General features: G+C 36.9%; 2 protein-coding genes across 2 annotated transcripts; both read left to right on the top strand.

Annotated features, from left to right (window-relative positions):
* The first annotated feature begins 7,017 nt into the window (after window positions 1–7,017).
* LOC103937097 lies at window positions 7,018–11,390 on the top strand. Its single transcript, XM_048580454.1, has 3 exons — window positions 7,018–7,174; window positions 8,779–9,276; window positions 10,582–11,390. The coding sequence occupies exons 1-3, from the start codon at window positions 7,102–7,104 to the stop codon at window positions 11,106–11,108; spliced, it is 1,098 nt and encodes a 365-aa protein (XP_048436411.1). The 5' UTR covers window positions 7,018–7,101; the 3' UTR covers window positions 11,109–11,390.
* Window positions 11,391–12,366: 976 nt separating this feature from the next.
* LOC125475551 (GTP-binding nuclear protein Ran-3) lies at window positions 12,367–15,150 on the top strand. Its single transcript, XM_048580455.1, has 8 exons — window positions 12,367–12,511; window positions 12,640–12,709; window positions 13,264–13,320; window positions 13,432–13,549; window positions 14,048–14,137; window positions 14,242–14,421; window positions 14,510–14,587; window positions 14,831–15,150. Exons 1-8 carry the CDS (start codon window positions 12,509–12,511, stop codon window positions 14,898–14,900), a joined length of 666 nt encoding a protein of 221 aa, XP_048436412.1. The 5' UTR covers window positions 12,367–12,508; the 3' UTR covers window positions 14,901–15,150.
* Window positions 15,151–17,476: the final 2,326 nt, after the last annotated feature.

Genomic DNA, 17,476 nt, shown 5'->3' on the forward strand with positions numbered 1-17,476 from the left:
TAGATGGCATATATGCAGAGTGCAGTGTCGTTATCACACTATAACATGCATGGCACTTCAACGTCACGTGCAAGTGTGCAACCATGCATGAACTCTAAAAGTCGAGCTTCGTTTTCTTGCTCTAATTCGATCTCCAAATTAAACATGAAAGATAAGTATTATCTATTGAGATTACTCAAAGATTATTGCAGAAAGTAGTACTTAATAGTGATTCTCTCTAGAACGAAACTTGCATAGTTGTAATTGAGAGGAAAGACTTATATCGAATAGATTAACTATCATTGTGGCGTCTTTATCTAATAATGTTTTACTATGTATAGGTTTTTTTTTTCTTTCCCTCACAATACTACTGGAACTAGAACGATATGTAGGGACGAATCCATGCAAATTGCTGAGGGAGTCTGCCAAAGTGACGATGATACTTAATCATGCATGCAGTTCGTCCCGTGCCCAAAAGACATTGGAATAGTCGTTTAATTTGGGAAAAGAAAGGGCGTGCTTGTTTTATTGTGGTGGGAATTGGGAAAGAGGAGAAAAAGGTAATGCTGTGTTTATCATGTCAATTGGTTTTGGCATTCTAGGATTCTCTCTCCTCCTTTTTTTATTTTTTCCTTATATATTCTCTATTATATCTTTATCTTTCTATAAAGAATTAATATAAGATGTTGACGTGACTTAATAATGATCGTTCAAATAGGAGAAGAGGGAAGAGAGAAAAAAAAGAGAAGAAATAATCCTACTCCTTATTTGAGAGTTGAAGTTGCTCGCTACTTCTATGCTTGTCGCATATCTAAGAAAACAACCAAATTTGTTGAATGAGACTTTTGGACCCATTAAGTAGATCTTGTTCCAAGTTCACATTGTTTTAGCATTGACTAATAATCTTTATTATTGTGATTGATAGGAAATTTATGGATATCTAATCCAGTTTAAATTTCAACGTATCCCAAGATTTGCATTTAGCATTATAGCTAGGGCTAGTGAAATAGTCACATCTTTCTTTGATGAGAAAACTCACATCTTCAGTTTTTTTAACAAACAATATTATCTACACTAAGAGGAGGGAGCGGGCTTAAGCTCACAAAGAAAAAGATGACCAGATGAATGAGCTGTTATTCTAGTCTCTTTCTTTGCTACTTGATAGTCAATCATCACACATATATTTTAGCGACTGTGACACGTTGATTGTATAGCTTCGTTTTGAATTTGGACGGTCAGATAATGATTGTATTAAAGAAATAAATAATATATATATATATTTACATGATTATATAAGACCGTTAGATGATGATTGTATTAAATATATACAAGTTTAGTAGTGAATCCCTTTAATTTTATACACTGATTACACATTTAATTGAATTAAGATATTTTCCTCTTTGGTGGCCTTTCGATTCTACGAGGAAACTGACTTTCCTATCACCAACTGTATACAACTGATTTTATTAAAGATTGTCTCGTCTATGGACTTGTCATTCTTATTTTACATACCCTCGCCTTTGGACATGAATCACTAGGGAGGTAATGCTCATTTTCAAAAAAAAATAATAATAATTTTATATGAACACTGAAAACTGACACACATGTTGATATAGTCTGTAATAGACGTGAGCCTTATTATTGTACGTGGATCAATAAAATTATGAAAACACATAAAAAGAACTTTCTTTATCGACCAAAAAAAATGAAATATCAAAATTTCCCTTATTGTAAAGAAAAGTTTTAATAATTACTCCTAAAGCAAATAGCATACAGGTAATTTAGTTTCAATTTAAACTCAGCCACATACTCTCCTAAGTTTTCTCTTCTCTACGACTCTTTATAACTTCTACATTAATATATGTATATAATTAAAATTTAGACATAAAATGATTGCCTATCTTTATTCCTGGTTCGATATTTTGGTGTCCTAGACGTAGAGAAATCACACCAATCCATCCCAAACTTGGTGATTAAACTTTACTGCAGTGACGATAGTATAAGGGAAGTCCTTGTTTATTATTTATTGTACATTAATCTTCTTGAGAAATACTTAGGGTAGAGAAATTAATATGGATTTAGATGGTAGGTAGTCAATCATAACTTTGGATCAGTGAGAGTTGAGAAGAGTCCAAAAAGGAAAAAGGACTAAGGTCCCCAGATATCCGGGCCTACGTTGGTCCACCACATGCAGCCGATCCTGGGGGTTGAGGCTCAGGATCAAAACCGGCCCACTTCATCCGCTCTTATTTGTAATATGTTTTTTTAAATGGTAAAAAAGGCCCACATAAGCCCAGAACCCCGCCAGAATCATGGGGTTAAATCTTATAATTGGCAATATAAAATATCAAATTCGTGATTGATGAGATTTAAATCTCTTCGTTGGAAGTTCGGCTAAATCTTAAATTTTCTTTGATCAATATGTGGGTCCCCCCACCCAACACACCACCCCCTAATCACCTTCACATTTTTCTGGTCGATCCTTAATCACTGTCCCTACATTCCTGGTGATGTGCTCTTTTTGGGTTAGGGGTACTTTGGTCTCTCTGAATTTGAACCTTTGTCTTCTGCGTCGACTTCGTAAGAATTTTTAAAAATTAAGCATGTGAAATTCAAAATACTAATTTTAATTGATATTTTGGTTAACGACTAAAGCAGCTACAAGTTACTCAAAAAAATTATGTAAAATAAGAGCATTTTGAATTTAGCCACGGTTGAAAATACTTACTAAATTTTCGTAGAGATATGTTGATATGTTTACAAATGTTATATTATTTTATAACAAACAAACTAATGCGCAATGTTGTTAATCTAAAGAAGTATATGAGTGAAAGCTGTTTTTCTAAACCGATATTATGTGAAATTATTTTTGAATGTACGGTCATAATTCACAACTAAGCAATTTAGGTCCTCGCCATTATTCGTGCATGTTTTTCTCTAAAATTCAAGTATATATTCATCTGACAAATCATATATATTGTTCTTCAAAAGTTCGTGATCTTAGATAACAAGATCCGATTTTTAAACCAACACCATATCTCAACACACAAATTAATAACTAAGGAACTAACAGATGTTCGTTGTCAGTAGGAAGGGTTGCACGTAATCCTAATTACTAATAATGCAGATATAATTTGATTTATCAAATCTGATCAGTTTTATTTTTATTTTTTTAACAAACAATTTTGTCACATCCCGGTCCGGGGCGGAACCACTTTCCGGGCCCACTCCACCACCATAGCACGATATTGTCCGCTTTGGGCTTACCATTCCCTCACGGTTTTGTTTTTGGGAACTCACGAGCAACTTCCCAGTGGGTCACCCATCATGGGATTGTTCTAGCCCCCTTCTCGCTTAACTTCGGAGTTCCTACGGAACCCGAAGCCAGTGAGCTCCCAAAATGCCTCGTGCTAGGTAGGGATGGGAATATACATTTAAGGATCACTCCCCTGGGTGATGTGGGATGTCACAATCCACCCCCCTTAGGGGCCCGACGTCCTCGTCGGCACACACGCGGCCAGGGTTAGGCTCTGATACCAAATTGTCACATCCCCGCCCGGGGCGGATCACTTCCCGGGCCCGCTCCACCACCGTAGCACGATATTATCCGCTTTGGGCTTACCATTCCCTCACGGTTTTGTTTTTGGGAACTCACGAGCAACTTCCCAGTGGGTCACCCATCATGGGATTGCTCTAGCCCTCTTCTCGCTTAACTTCGGAGTTCCTACGGAACCCGAAGCCAGTGAGCTCCCAAAAGGCCTCGTGCTAGGTAGGGATGGGAATATATATTTAAGGATCACTTCCCTGGGCGATGTGGGATGTCACAAATATTATTTATACTAAAGATGAAGATGGTGGACTTAATCTCACAATAAACTAATAATAATGTAATTCTAATTTATTTTTAACAAGAATCAAAACTACCATATACCGTAATACTAAATAGCAATCTGACTAGCACGTATAAAACAAAACAAAACAAAATTTTCAGAGGGACACAAAACAAGAGAGAGAAAGAGCTCTCCAAATAAAAAGAAGGGTAAATCTCTGTTTACTACTCTCATGTTTCGTGGTTTTCAACATTTAGTACATCAAGTTTTTTTCGTCCTAGAGTCATACCTAAAGTGTAAATTTTGGGAGACTCTCATACATCCATTAGTCAAACTATTAAGTCTGCCGTTAACTGATGACATGACGCCTATGTGGACAATGAGTGGACGCCATGTGTCATTAAAAATATTAAAATAATTAATTAAAAAAGCTATATAAAAAAATAAAAAATAAAAAGAAAAAAACCCTTAACCCCATTCGTCTTTCCCACCCTCCACCCCTTCATCCCCTCCACCCCTCACCCACTAACACCCTTCCTCTTCCACAATACCCACCCTACCACCAAGCATTTTCTCCTTCCCCAAAAACCCAGCCCCTTCCCTTCCCCCAAAATTCCCTCCCTTCCTTCTCTTATTTGCAAATCAAAATAACAAAACAGCCCTTGGCATGGAAATTGAGGATCGGCGTAATGCAGCCGGTCAGATCTAGACAGAAAGCACCAACAGACGGTGGATATGAGGTCTCAAGAATGGAGAGGGAGTGGGTGGTGGTGACGGTGACTTACTTGAACCCAAAACCTCCCTCATCGTCTTTTACCAGAAAACCCTAACAACCACATCCTCCATTTCACAGAAAACCCAAACAACGCCTCTGATTTCCCTGATTTCTTCAAAACCAACGAAAACCCTCAATCTTGGATCTGCAATCAAGGCGAGCCGCCGTCATCTGACCCAAGTCGAGGTTGTTGCCATGCGCGATTGATGGGGTTCCCTTCGTCTACTTGAAATGTTGCTGCCACTAGTGGAATCGGGGGACCCAAACTACCATCCCCGCTCAACCCGAGAGACGCCGGCACTGAAAATTGGCTGGAGGCATTTCTCTGAAACTGCCACATATCACCCACTGCCTAGAAGAAATCCACAAAGAAGATAAGACCTTTATATTTTTCTCAAATGGATGATGGTGGAGTGAGGGGTTCATAGTGGTGGTTATGAGGGTTTCACAAGGATGGAGGGGTGGAGGGTATGGAGGGATGTTGGGTAGGGAAGATGAAGGGGGAGTGAGGGAGACAAGGGTTGGTGGTGGTTTGAGTTCAACATCGTCTTTCAGTTTGAATTTTACTGAAACTTTGATTTGTCAAGGAGATTGAAATGTCTCTTTAACTTCTTAGCCCTCAGAATGAGTGGATAACCATGATTTGATACCAATTCTTTCTTTTTTTTTTATCAAAAAAAAAAAAAAAAAAGAGGAATTTTAGAACATATATGAGTTTGCATGATTCTCTCTCTATCACTGCACATGCACTGCTTAATTAGTCTTTTAACTAATACTAAAGAAACCTCATTTCGTTTGTATCTTTGCATGACTAATCTTTTTATCAATTAGGTTGACATGTTATATGTTTTCGGTTGATGATCAGAATTTTGGCAACCAAGACTTGAGAGGCTTCCTTAAAATGCTTAAAAGCATCTACTTTTTGCGGTTTTACGTTTCATTCTCCATTCTCTATTCTCTCATTATTGTAAAAAAAAAAAAAAAAAAAAAACCACTCCTCGCATAAAACGTACAAATAAATTGAAAATCTATCATTTTTCTCATATCACTCCAAGGTAATGTATCATAACTAGCTAATTAAGAAGTGAGATGTCATTTAGTACTACGGTCTAGTGTTGTTCATATTTACTTGTAAGTGAGGTTTAGGTTTTAGGTTTGAGCCACATTATTGCTAGCTCATTATGAGATTAAATCTACCGTCTTGACCTCTCTCTTAATGTAGATAATATCATTTGTTAAAAAAAAAAAAAAAAAAAAAAGTAAGAAGTGAGCTCATTTCTTTCATATGATCTTGCCGGCAAGAATACTAGTATACCATACAAACATTAATAATTTACATACAATGCACTTTGGCCATACCAAATAATTAAGACCAAATTTGTCATTAACCCTAAGAATATTCCCTACCAAGTGGCAAATTTCCCTTCACGAAAACATTGCATTCTCATCAGTATGGTTAATTATATAACAAATTTAACTTTCATTTCTTTTCTTTTCAAGTGATATTCCACACTAATCAGCTTTAAGAAAAAGAGAACGATTTAAACTCGGAATGCAATGAGTTAAAAAGAAAATTTTAATCGTTACGGTAATCCACCACTTGCATTTAAGTGCCATTTCTTAAACATAATCGAACATAGGTAATTTAGTCGAATCAATTAATCAGAACAAAGTGTGTAACTATGTTCAAATCCTCTTGCTATGAAATAATAATTTAAGACCCGTTTCATAGTACTTTTGTATAAAACAATTTTGCTAGTAAGCACTTATATAATAAATTTTACAAACTGCTTCTACATCTCAAAAATGCTTTTAAACTTTTTCACTAAATATAAACAAAAGTACTTTTAATTGTCACAAACATCAGTTTTGTCAAATGCAATCTCAAACATAACCTTAATATCACTTTGCAACGACGAACTTGGATTGTAAACATGGATCAAAGATTCAAACGTGAGGATAAAAGGGTGTACTCGTGGGCATGCATGCTTCGCAACAACCAAGGTCGAACGAAACCATGTGACCTTAAACAGCTTTTGTCTGCAAACTCCCACAAGGCACACAGATTCGGATCACATATTACCACAATCACTTCACTCGTCATAAAAAAACAAAAGAACGAAATTAAGAATAAAAACGTCACATAGTACTACAATTGGATGATAGTTCTTTCCATTTATAAATAAAAAGTTTTAAGTTCGAATATCGTGAATGATGAATTCAATACTTGCACATTATGTGGTTTTACCAAATTCATCCATTTCTTAATATAAAATATATCATTTATACTGAAAAAAATAAAAATAAAACTAAACACGTCATTTCAGAGGCCACGTGAAGATAGTCAGAAATTGGGATGGCAAACTCGTTATATTCGGTAAAACATAAGGGCCTTTTTGGACGTTAGCATGCATATAAACCCTTAGTCTCTCCCTCTTTCCTTCCACTCTGCATAGCTCACCAGCTTACACCTCAAAAATTTGCAGACAGGGTTTGAATTTTGATTGATCAAAAACTATGAGAGGGGTAGCTTTTTTGTTGTCGGTGCTGTTGTTTGCCACTTGCCACTCAGCCTTCTCCCTCATCGATGGTAAGCTTTTTATATCACAAATTTTCCATTTAATTATTTATATAATGTTTTTTTAGAGGTTTATTAAAAAAATAAAATTAAAATCTGCATTTTATTTGTCGGTTAGTTGTTCTTTTTAAAAATTCTTGGTTTTTTTCCTTAGAAAACTGAAGTGTTGGTTCTTGAATTTTGAATTGAATTTCAGTTTTGGTTATTTAACTGCAAATCTGCAAGTATTGGTCGCAAAACTTGTTACAATGATAGTTTTTTAGTAGTTCTGTTAGAATTTTCATCCAAAAAATACTATGTTTTATGAGAACATAAAGAAGAGGGAATTCTAGCGAAATTATCCAAAAAGACTTTTGCTTCATATTGTGACAAATTTAGGAACTTATGTTCACAAAATTTTAATTTACAGGCCAAAACTCTAATTGGACTAAAATTAATGAATTAAGCAATAATTTTCAGTATATCAAGGTTATGTATTAACGTTATGTTAAAAAGACCAAAATGGCCTAGTACTTAAGCATAAGTTCATCTCTTGAAGACTTGGATGGAGGGTGCTTTGGTCTACTCACATGGTCATAGACTCATATAGTAAGAAGGGTTACTGGAACTGAAGTTTCAATCCACCTAGCTGCTGAAGATTTTCAGTATTTTTTTCTGTTGGTAGAAATTTGAATTCCTTGAGGGGTAAATTTGTCATTTCATTTCTCTTCAGAGTCTTCTCATTTTCTGAGCCGTGACAGCCTTTAATTTATCTATAGAGGATTTTGGATTTCCTCGGATCTCTAGGAGTGAATGTTTGGGCGGTTGTGATTAATATATATTCTGTGTAGGTACCCAATTATTTACTAGCTCTGCAGAGTGCACAGGAACCTCACATGCGTGCCACTGTTACAAGCACAGTAGATCCCACTAGATTTGTATAACATCAAATTTAGGCAGGCAGATGGTCTGCGCTCTTGTTGAATACCCTTTCTATTTTTTTTATTTGTGCAGTTACGTTTAAATTACGTTAATATTTTATATTTTTATTATCTTTTATCTTATTATTTTTATAAAAAAATTAATATAAAATAATAATGTGATTTAGCCGTGACCGTACAAAATAGTAAAGGATGAAAAATACATCCAAATACGAGGGCAGACTATCTGCCTCCCAAATTTAGACTAGTGTTGTTGAGCATCTATTTTTATTTTTCAGATACTTTTTTTATTTTTAATTGTCTAATCGAATAAATTAAAAAAAATAATGAAAGAGTAGAACAATTAACAAAATAAGCTTAGGTTAAAAGTATTTATTTTTTTTTGTACTCTGTCGTACTTTTGGAGCCCAACAAGATTTTCCGCGTTCGTTCGGTTATAGTTTTATCATATAGTTTCATGTACACGTATTACTTATATGTCACATGAGTCATACTCTTGTACCATATTCTATGTTTGCTTGTTTGCTCAGAAGTAGACATGCATGTATACTTCTACATGTCAATCGCTGTTTAACACGTGTTATTTTTTCCGGTTTGTATTGTATTTGTAGTGAGTTATTTCAGCATATATGTCAAATTATGATTATTGCGATAAGAATGGTTTCTTCCCTAAAACATTGTAATCCAATAATGCAGGTTACTTAGAAAATGGCAATTTTGAGCTATCCCCTAAGCCATCAGACCTCAAGGGTTCCGAAGTGATTGGCCGCTATGCCATACCAAAGTGGGAGATTTCTGGGTTTGTGGAGTACATTAAGTCAGGCCAAAAGCAAGGGGACATGTTGCTGGTTGTCCCTGAGGGGGCCTATGCAGTTAGGCTCGGAAATGAGGCCTCGATTAAGCAGAGCATTAAAGTGATTAAGGGATTATACTACTCAATCACTTTTAGCGCAGCCAGGACTTGTGCTCAAGAGGAGCGTTTGAACATTTCCGTGGCACCGGACTCTGGAGTGCTGCCTATCCAAACAGTGTATAGCAGCAATGGTTGGGATTCATATGCTTGGGCGTTTCAGGCGGATTATGAGACAATTGAGTTTGTTTTGCATAACCCCGGCGTCGAGGAGGATCCGGCTTGCGGGCCTCTAATCGATTCGGTCGCCTTCCGGACTTTGTACCCTCCTCGAGCAACCAACAGTAAGTTCTCTCAGCAAATATTTGGCACGTTATGTTTCGAAATCTCAATATAACACTGCATATTCAAATTCGCCGATTAAATTGATAATCTAATAATATAATATTTGATAGTGTAATTGCTTAATATAGGTGACCTAGTTACATAAAATGAGATATTCTTATGTCCATCTTAAGATAAAAATGGGGTCCTCTTATAGGAAGGACCACACTATTTGTATAGTTGTATGGAGCCACTGTTTCACCTCCATTTGAAAACCAACAGGATTCTTTTTGGATCATTTTGATGAGGATATTGTGAACTCGTGAATCGTGTTCGTTTATTGTACATTGTGCGATTAATTTTTGTTAAATACTTTTTGTGTTTAAATTTTAAATAAAAATATTTAAAATAATTTCTGATCTCACAATATACGATGAATAGACACAATTCACAGATTCCTAATATTCTCATAAAGAAAATCTGACGAGAATCCTGATTCATTTAAAACGGCTAAAAAATTCTGAGCTGTGGATGCAATTATTTGATGACAAATGTCCTTTTTGGGTATGCAGCACCTGTCCCTCTGCCTAAGTTTTTGGCATGCGTGACATCAAATAGTAAAGAATTTAAAAACATAGAAACTATACTGATTCCTGGATAAGAGAACACACAGATCAAAATTAGGAAAATCTTTTTTTTTTTTTTTCGGTTAACAAATTAGGTAAATCTTGGCTATTCTCAGTAACTTCATAGATCTCTTATTTCCATTTAATTTCAATGTCATGGCTCATTAACAATGCTCATTTATTAGTTGGGTCCAAAACCCCATGAGAGTGAAAGATTTTCCAGAAGTGAAAGATTTCCAATGTGTTTTGAACATTAACACATCCGTCATTTGTTATTATACAAATGAACGAACTTTTGAAAAAAACAAACTTTCTTCATTTGTATAATAACATATGTATGTATATCCTGTCCAATATTACAAGTCGAGGCTGGCAAGTTAAACCTCTCATGTAATAATCAACTCTAGAAAGCAAATCTCATAATTAAAGCTGGTGCAGTGCCTAATTTTTGGGTCACATTGTCTTGGACATACACAGCCGGCCATGACCCTCTTTCTCATGCTGTATTAAAATTGTAGGGTCTATCATGTCTCTCCCCTTCGTACATTGATGCATGCATAATTTAAGTGTACAAAGTTGGAAAAACACTGTATTGGTAGATTTACTGTAGATTTAAGTAAATTATGACAAATTAACATGATTAATGATCTAGATTTACACTCTGGTGAATAATTACCTAATAATCCACCTCTACTGCAGAGAACTTGATAAAAAACGCCGGATTCGAAGAAGGTCCATACGTGTTCCCAAACGCATCTTGGGGAGTCCTAATCCCACCAAACATAGAAGATGACCACTCTCCATTACCAGGCTGGATGGTGGAGTCCCTCAAAGCAGTGAAGTACATAGACTCGGGCCACTTCTCAGTCCCGGAAGGCAAAAGAGCGGTCGAACTTGTGGCCGGAAAAGAAAGCGCAATCGCCCAAGTTGTCCGAACCATCCCCGGAAAAACCTATGTGCTCTCGTTCTCAGTAGGAGATGCAAGCAACTCATGCGAAGGCTCCTTGATCGTGGAGGCATTTGCAGGGAAGAACACTGTGAAAGTGCCTTATGAGTCCAAGGGCAAAGGCGGGTTTAAGCGAGCTGTGCTCAAATTCGTGGCGGTTTCGACCCGGACACGTGTCATGTTTCTAAGCACATATTACACCATGAGGAGTGATGATTTATCTTCTCTGTGTGGACCTGTGCTTGATGATGTGAAGCTGTTGAGCCTTAGGAAACCCTAGACAATGAGGGCCAATTTGATAAATACAAATTGGGTTGGAGCTAGGGTTTGGAATTTGATAATATGAATGTGAGGAAACGAGGCCATATATTTATGATTCACAATGAATGAGGTCGCATAATTTGGGTTATATGATGATGGTGATGAACTTTTGGTTCATTTTTTAAAAGAAGATTAGCGGCGGGATTAGCGTGTACAATTATAGTTTAATTTGTATGAATGGTTTATGTACTTTCATGAGCAAAATAAATGAGAAAATAATGATATTTAGTTATTTTCAAAACAAAAGGAATTCAAAACCATTATAGAAAATTGCAAGTGATAAATTGTTTTAGTGTATAACACATTTCTCTTCAACCCATTCAATTCCATCAGTTCTGGATTTAAACCCTTCTTCTTTCGCGTCATGTAGCTTAGATAGTAGTATCGTTTATAATAAAGAAAAAAAAATTCAAAGAATTGTTCTTTATTGTACAGGGTCTGAGAACGTGTTTCTCAACTATTTTTGTGCTTTGTTAAGGTGAATTTTTTAGGCACTTGTGAGTCCAAAAGGCACAACCAAATCCCTGAAAAACCAAGAATTAGAATAATTAGGAAGGAGTCAGTTTGATACCCCTTCCTTCTCATTCTTATTCACTAGACCTTTTTTTTTTTTTTTTTTTTTTTTTTTTGGGGTTGTGGGGTGGGGTGGGGTTATGTTCACGACTTCTTTGATTCAAAGTCAAAATGCCAAAAGCTTTAACTTCCTATAATCTTAAACAGTTCAAAAGTAATAATCCACGACGTAATAACAACATTATTTGGAATATTTAAACTTAATTTTTATTAGAATGTAAATATTTAACTTAAAATCAATTGGCAATAAAAAATAAAGACCCAAATTATATGCTCCGTACGCAAATCATTTTTTTGATGCGTGACTACTTTCAACAGCCTCTGGCCCTCTAACAACCCCAAAAGAAAAATATCACTAGAGCACATTAATACAACATATGCATCAAACCCATGAACCAATGCCAGAAACTCGAAAATATTGAACAAATAAATGAGACTTGGAAAGCAATTTTTCATGATAAAAAATGTCACACTTTACGCCAGCCCAAGCCCAACAGCCCAACAGCTCAACATCCCAATTCAAACTTTCAAAACGGGTCCGATAAAACCCGGTACAGTCCAAAAGGTCAAACGGATCCCGCTACGTGTCAATCAATCTCATTTTAGTGTAACAATCGGACGGTCCAGAGCGCTGCGTAACGTTGAAGCTAACATAAGGAAGTACTAGGGTCTCTGAAAAGGCTCCGACTATATAAACCCTAAACAAATCTCGCCCCGTTCCCTCTCTCTCCCCCTCACTCGTTCTGCTCTCTTCTGCGCCACTCAAAGTGTCGGACCAAGACGCAAATGGTAAGTCCTCACATTTTTTCTCGGGAAATTTTCTATTCGTTTCCTTTGATCTTCGTATTGTGTGTTTGGCTGCAGAGAAAACCGGTTTTTGACTAATTTTTTTAAATATTTTTGGTGAAATTTTGCAGGCTTTGCCGAATCAGCAGACTGTGGATTACCCGAGCTTCAAGCTCGTCATTGTCGGCGATGGTGGAACAGGTCTACTTTTTATTTTCTCTTCCGATTCATGATCTGCTTGGTTTCTGGGAAAATTTTCGTTTTTTGAATTTTTTAAGTTTGTTATTTGTTTGGACAATTCGTTTGGTTTCTGAACTCAAATGAACAAAATGCAAACTCTTTTGCTCGGAAAATATGGAGTTTGAATTTAATTTTGGTTAAAAGAGTTGAATTTGGTGTAGCAGTTGTAGATACATAAATTATTTTTATTTTTTTTGAGAGCTAGACCTAAATGGTAGACATGAAGTTTGGATTTTTGAGTGATTAGGTAGTTATAGGGTGATTTCCCATGACGTTACCTCAAAATCGATTGGGGCAATGGAAATGAACTAAAGTAGATCTAAACTTGTTGCTTCGCTAGAAATTGTTTACCGGCGTTTCGGTTCTTGGACCTTGTTACAGTTGTTCAAATGAAAATGCGGCTTAAATTTTATGTTTGGTGGTTTGATGCTGTCTCGGTGTGATGGGGTTGCTGGTATTAGTAATTTGTTTATAATGATGTGGTGTTTCCCTGATTGAAACTTCTGTCGATGCAGGAAAGACAACCTTTGTCAAGAGACATCTTACTGGTGAATTTGAGAAGAAATATGAACGTAAGTATCTTGCGTACTGCTTTTCCCGTTTGATTTGTCTTTGGTTTATTGACTGTTCCCTTTCCATTTTGTGATCTATGGAACTCGTTCGCATTCTTGTTTAATGGACAGCAACTATTGGTGTGGAGGTTCATCCATTGGACTTTTTCACCAACTGTGGAAAAATTCGATTCTACTGCTGGGATACAGCTGGACAAGAGAAGTTCGGAGGTCTTAGAGATGGATACTAGTGAGTTTTTTATTGTAGTCTTAAATTTCTGGCTGAAGTTTGTTATCAAACTTGTTTGCATTTGTTTTTTTTTGGCTGTGTTTAGAGCACAAGTATTCTGCTTTCTAAATTCTTGTCAGCGTTAATTGCTACTAAGATTTGGTTTGTTATTGGATCAGTCAAGTCTAAAGCTGGTGCTTATCCTTGTATAGTGCTATGTTGATTTTCGAGTCAAATGATTGACATGCTTCAATCTTCATTGAGATATGATAATGCAAATTTGGATGACGAAACCTTTGTTTTATGGATTATGACTAAGATTAGTTTCTTCCAACCTTGTTGAAAGGATTTTTTATGTATTTATGCTTTATAGCTTTTAGCATTCAGGCCACTTTCTGTAGTTCCATTCCTAGTGGATGCAGGAAGGTTTTATAGTTATCGCTCATCATGCGTATGTCGATTGTACTCCCCAAAATGTGATATTTTCTTACTTTGATTTTGAATTATGTTGTTGTGCAGTATCCATGGGCAATGTGCTATTATCATGTTTGATGTTACTGCTCGGTTGACATACAAGAATGTTCCCACATGGCACAGGGATCTTTGCAGGTGTGCTGGCAAAGTTCTCTTTATTTGTTATCGCATGTATTTCTCTCGATGAGGTTTTGGGTTTTGGTATTTGACTTTTTGGGTTCTCGTGTTTTGAATTCCAGGGTCTGTGAAAACATACCGATTGTTCTTTGTGGAAACAAGGTTGATGTCAAGAACAGGCAGGTCAAGGCAAAGCAAGTTACTTTCCACAGGAAGAAGAATCTTCAGTACTATGAGATATCAGCTAAGAGCAATTATAACTTCGAGAAGCCTTTCTTGTACCTTGCCAGAAAGCTTGCAGGGTAAAATCTTTTAAGTCGTGAATAGGTGTAATTTTCTTGTGACCTTTTGATGTGCAGTTGAAGTTACTGAAAGTGCTGCTTGTTGCAGGGACCCTAACTTACATTTTGTTGAATCCCCTGCATTGGCTCCTCCAGAAGTGCACATTGATCTTGCTGCACAACAACAGTAAGCCTTCTTTCGTACCCAAATTTTCTTAGGTTCTCTCTTTCTCTCTCCACACCCACCCCGCCCCTCCCCCCCACCCCACACACACTTAGGCACACATCTAATGTAACAAGGAATATAAAGCCTTATAAAAAGGCAAATAGTTTATGATTGGACTCGACGTATTAGTGTTTACTGCTTTTTTGTTAGTTTGTTTTGCAAACGGTAAGGACCTTACATTAGATATTGTCATTGATAATACAGGCACGAGGCTGAGCTTGCTGCAGCTGCTAGCCAGCCCCTTCCCGATGATGATGATGAAGCATTCGAGTAGATGTGGAAGTTGTCATCTGGTTGAGAGTTCCCTTAGTATTATTCGTGGGTCCTCGGACCTTTTCTTTTGTTTTTCTGAAACTGCTGGTATTGTTGTTTGTAAGTGTTGATTTTCCTGGTCAATTGAGGATGTGAATTGGAGAATGCCGTGTTTTGATGTTTTCCATGTATGATTTTATGTTGAACTGGCTTCCTATCAGCCGTTTTCCTACACTTTGTCCAGTCCATGTTATGCAGTGGCGTTCTATTTAGCCCATGTTTTTATGAAAATTATATTGAAGGTGCTGTAGGATTCGTAGCCATTAGATATTGGGCATTTGCATCTTTGACCAAAGATTTAACATTTAAAAACTCGTATAGAAACCCAAGAGCACATTAAAGAATTTCGCTTTTTTGCCCTTTAATGTGGTGATCATAAACTTGGTGAATGCGGCGTTGGTAGAAACAACATTGGAAAAGAAAAGTCGGATAAGAAGAGTTGTCATAGGCATAATTGATTTTTCAAGATTTAGTGAGGGTAATGTTGTCCTAGTAAGTACCTTTTATACCAACCTCAATGAAGTGGCCCAATGAAAATAGTCCACTCGTCCTATCAAACCTCTCTCAAACACTTGCTAGCTATGTAATCAACCACTTATCGATATTGATATAAGTGGAAATATTAATATGCAATTTATGAAGGGAATTGTTATTAGCATTCTAAAAATCTCATTCTATACTCCTCACAAGTGTATTTATCTTTCTAATTATAGAAAGTTTGGAGTGCCAAATGAGATTTGTGGAGTGCTAATAACAATTCCCTTTATGAAAATATCGATGAATATATCAATATCAGTTGCTTTTGACGGAAATTATGGAAATTTGTAATGGAGTGAATATATCAACTTATTTAGATTTAGCTGAAATTAGAAGGAAAATTCTTAGAAAAGTTCAAATATGCAATGAATTATGGCAATATAGAGTGAAGTAAAATGCTGCCTTCGTTTGGAGCTTTTTGCACTCTGGTCTGTCTGCGGAGAGTGTTTGTGTCCCATTGACTAAGTAATCCACAATGGGGCATTGCCAGCTCGGGTTTGTGTTGACTTGTGCCACCTCGGCTGCTAGTTCCGTCTCTATGCTCGGTTTCCCAAGTACTTGAACGGAATGGAGCGTCTGAACTGATGATCCGAAGTGGAGCGTTGACCTACTAGGGCGTCCACGTGAGCATTCTATGCTCATGGAACCTGTGTAAGGGTGTAGTTTGAAACACCGTGAGTTGCTTTCATACTTTCTCCAGGTACTGCGCTATCCTAGGAGGCTTTGTTGCGTACTCCCCTACTGTTTGGTTGGTTATTAGCAGAGAATCGGAATGGAATGCAAGTTTCTTCACCGTCAAGTTTTTCGACATTCAAAGTCCTGCTAATAGGACTTCGTACTCTAATTCGTTGTTGGATGCTTTGAAGCCTAGAGTGGTCGCCCACTCAAGCATTGAACCATTTGGGGTGATAAGAACTAGACCTGCTTCTGAGCCCTTGTAGTTGGATGACCATCGACGTGTAAACGCCAGAAATCTCCTATAGATGGGGCTGGTGCGGCTACGGCATGCTTAGCTGCCTCTATGGCGTTTCTCGGTTGAGTTATTGCGTCATAGGATTGGGAGCAAATTCCGCTATGAAATCCACCAAGCTTGGGCCTTTATCGTCATAAGGGGCCAGTAAACTAAGCCGTATTGGCTAAGTTTCAATGCCCATTTCATCATTCGTTGAGAAGGGTCTGGACTATGCGTGGTCACAAAGGATATTGGGTCATGACGATAATCGTATACGCCTGAAATTCTGATGATCTTCTGAGCTGCAACAACTAACGTTAAAATTAAGTTCTCGATCTTCGAATATTTGGTTTCTACATTTAGAAGTGTAGAATACAAGCAGTTGGGCCCCAAATTTTCTCGTATAAAGGCAAAGCTCACTGGTACTTTTGATATTGCCAGATAGATGCATTGTTAAGTTTTGGCTCTTCAATTAGTGTCCTTTTCTGTTTAGGATTGTTTTACGGAAAAAAAGGGTGCACCAATTCTTCTCCTAAAAGGGCTAGGAAAGAATCTTAGTTTCCTTATTCAATTTAGATTAGAAATCCTAGAAGTCTATTTGGAATTGGAAAGGAAGTCTATTTTCCTATTCCGCTTAGAATAGGAATTATAATCTGTAAAGGATATGTAAACTGCACCCTATGCCTATAAATAGGGTGCGACAAGGCTTAAATTTTAGAGAGAAAAACTGTGGCAGTCGAGACAAGTGAGAGAGATTAGTTCTAGGGTTTGCAAAAGTTCTGCAATCTCTATTATTAATCAAAGGAGCGGTGATTTCTTTACCTAGAGAAATCACAATTGGACGTAGGCAAAAGTTCAGCCGAACCAGTATAAGTCTTGTGTGTTTCTAAGTTTTCTATATTTGCTAGTTTAGTATATTGCCGTTGGTTATATTAAAGAACAAGGTCTAGTGTGCAATTTTTCAACATGTATAAGTCCTCTGCTATTTCGGATTTGAATAGTAGCGGAGGCGCTTTCTCACACTCGTCGTCCTACTTGTCTCAATGCGC

The sequence above is a fragment of a genome, unplaced genomic scaffold, assembly GCF_019419815.1.
Source record: "Pyrus x bretschneideri cultivar Hongxiangsu unplaced genomic scaffold, Pyrus_bretschneideri_v1 Contig15, whole genome shotgun sequence".
In the NCBI taxonomy this organism is placed as follows: Eukaryota; Viridiplantae; Streptophyta; class Magnoliopsida; order Rosales; family Rosaceae; genus Pyrus; species Pyrus x bretschneideri.

What these genes read in the sequence shown, in the direction of transcription:
- LOC103937097 (XM_048580454.1), top strand. Translation starts at nt 7,102, where the DNA reads ATGAGAGGGGTAGCTTTTTTGTTGTCGGTGCTGTTGTTTGCCACTTGC. An exon ending in AGCCTTCTCCCTCATCGATG is followed by an intron (nt 7,175 to 8,778) that starts GTAAGCTTTTTA and finishes CCAATAATGCAG; the next exon opens with GTTACTTAGAAAATGGCAAT. An exon ending in CCCTCCTCGAGCAACCAACA is followed by an intron (nt 9,277 to 10,581) that starts GTAAGTTCTCTC and finishes CCTCTACTGCAG; the next exon opens with AGAACTTGATAAAAAACGCC.
- LOC125475551 (XM_048580455.1), top strand. An exon ending in TGTCGGCGATGGTGGAACAG is followed by an intron (nt 12,710 to 13,263) that starts GTCTACTTTTTA and finishes CTGTCGATGCAG; the next exon opens with GAAAGACAACCTTTGTCAAG. An exon ending in CTTGCCAGAAAGCTTGCAGG is followed by an intron (nt 14,422 to 14,509) that starts GTAAAATCTTTT and finishes TGCTTGTTGCAG; the next exon opens with GGACCCTAACTTACATTTTG.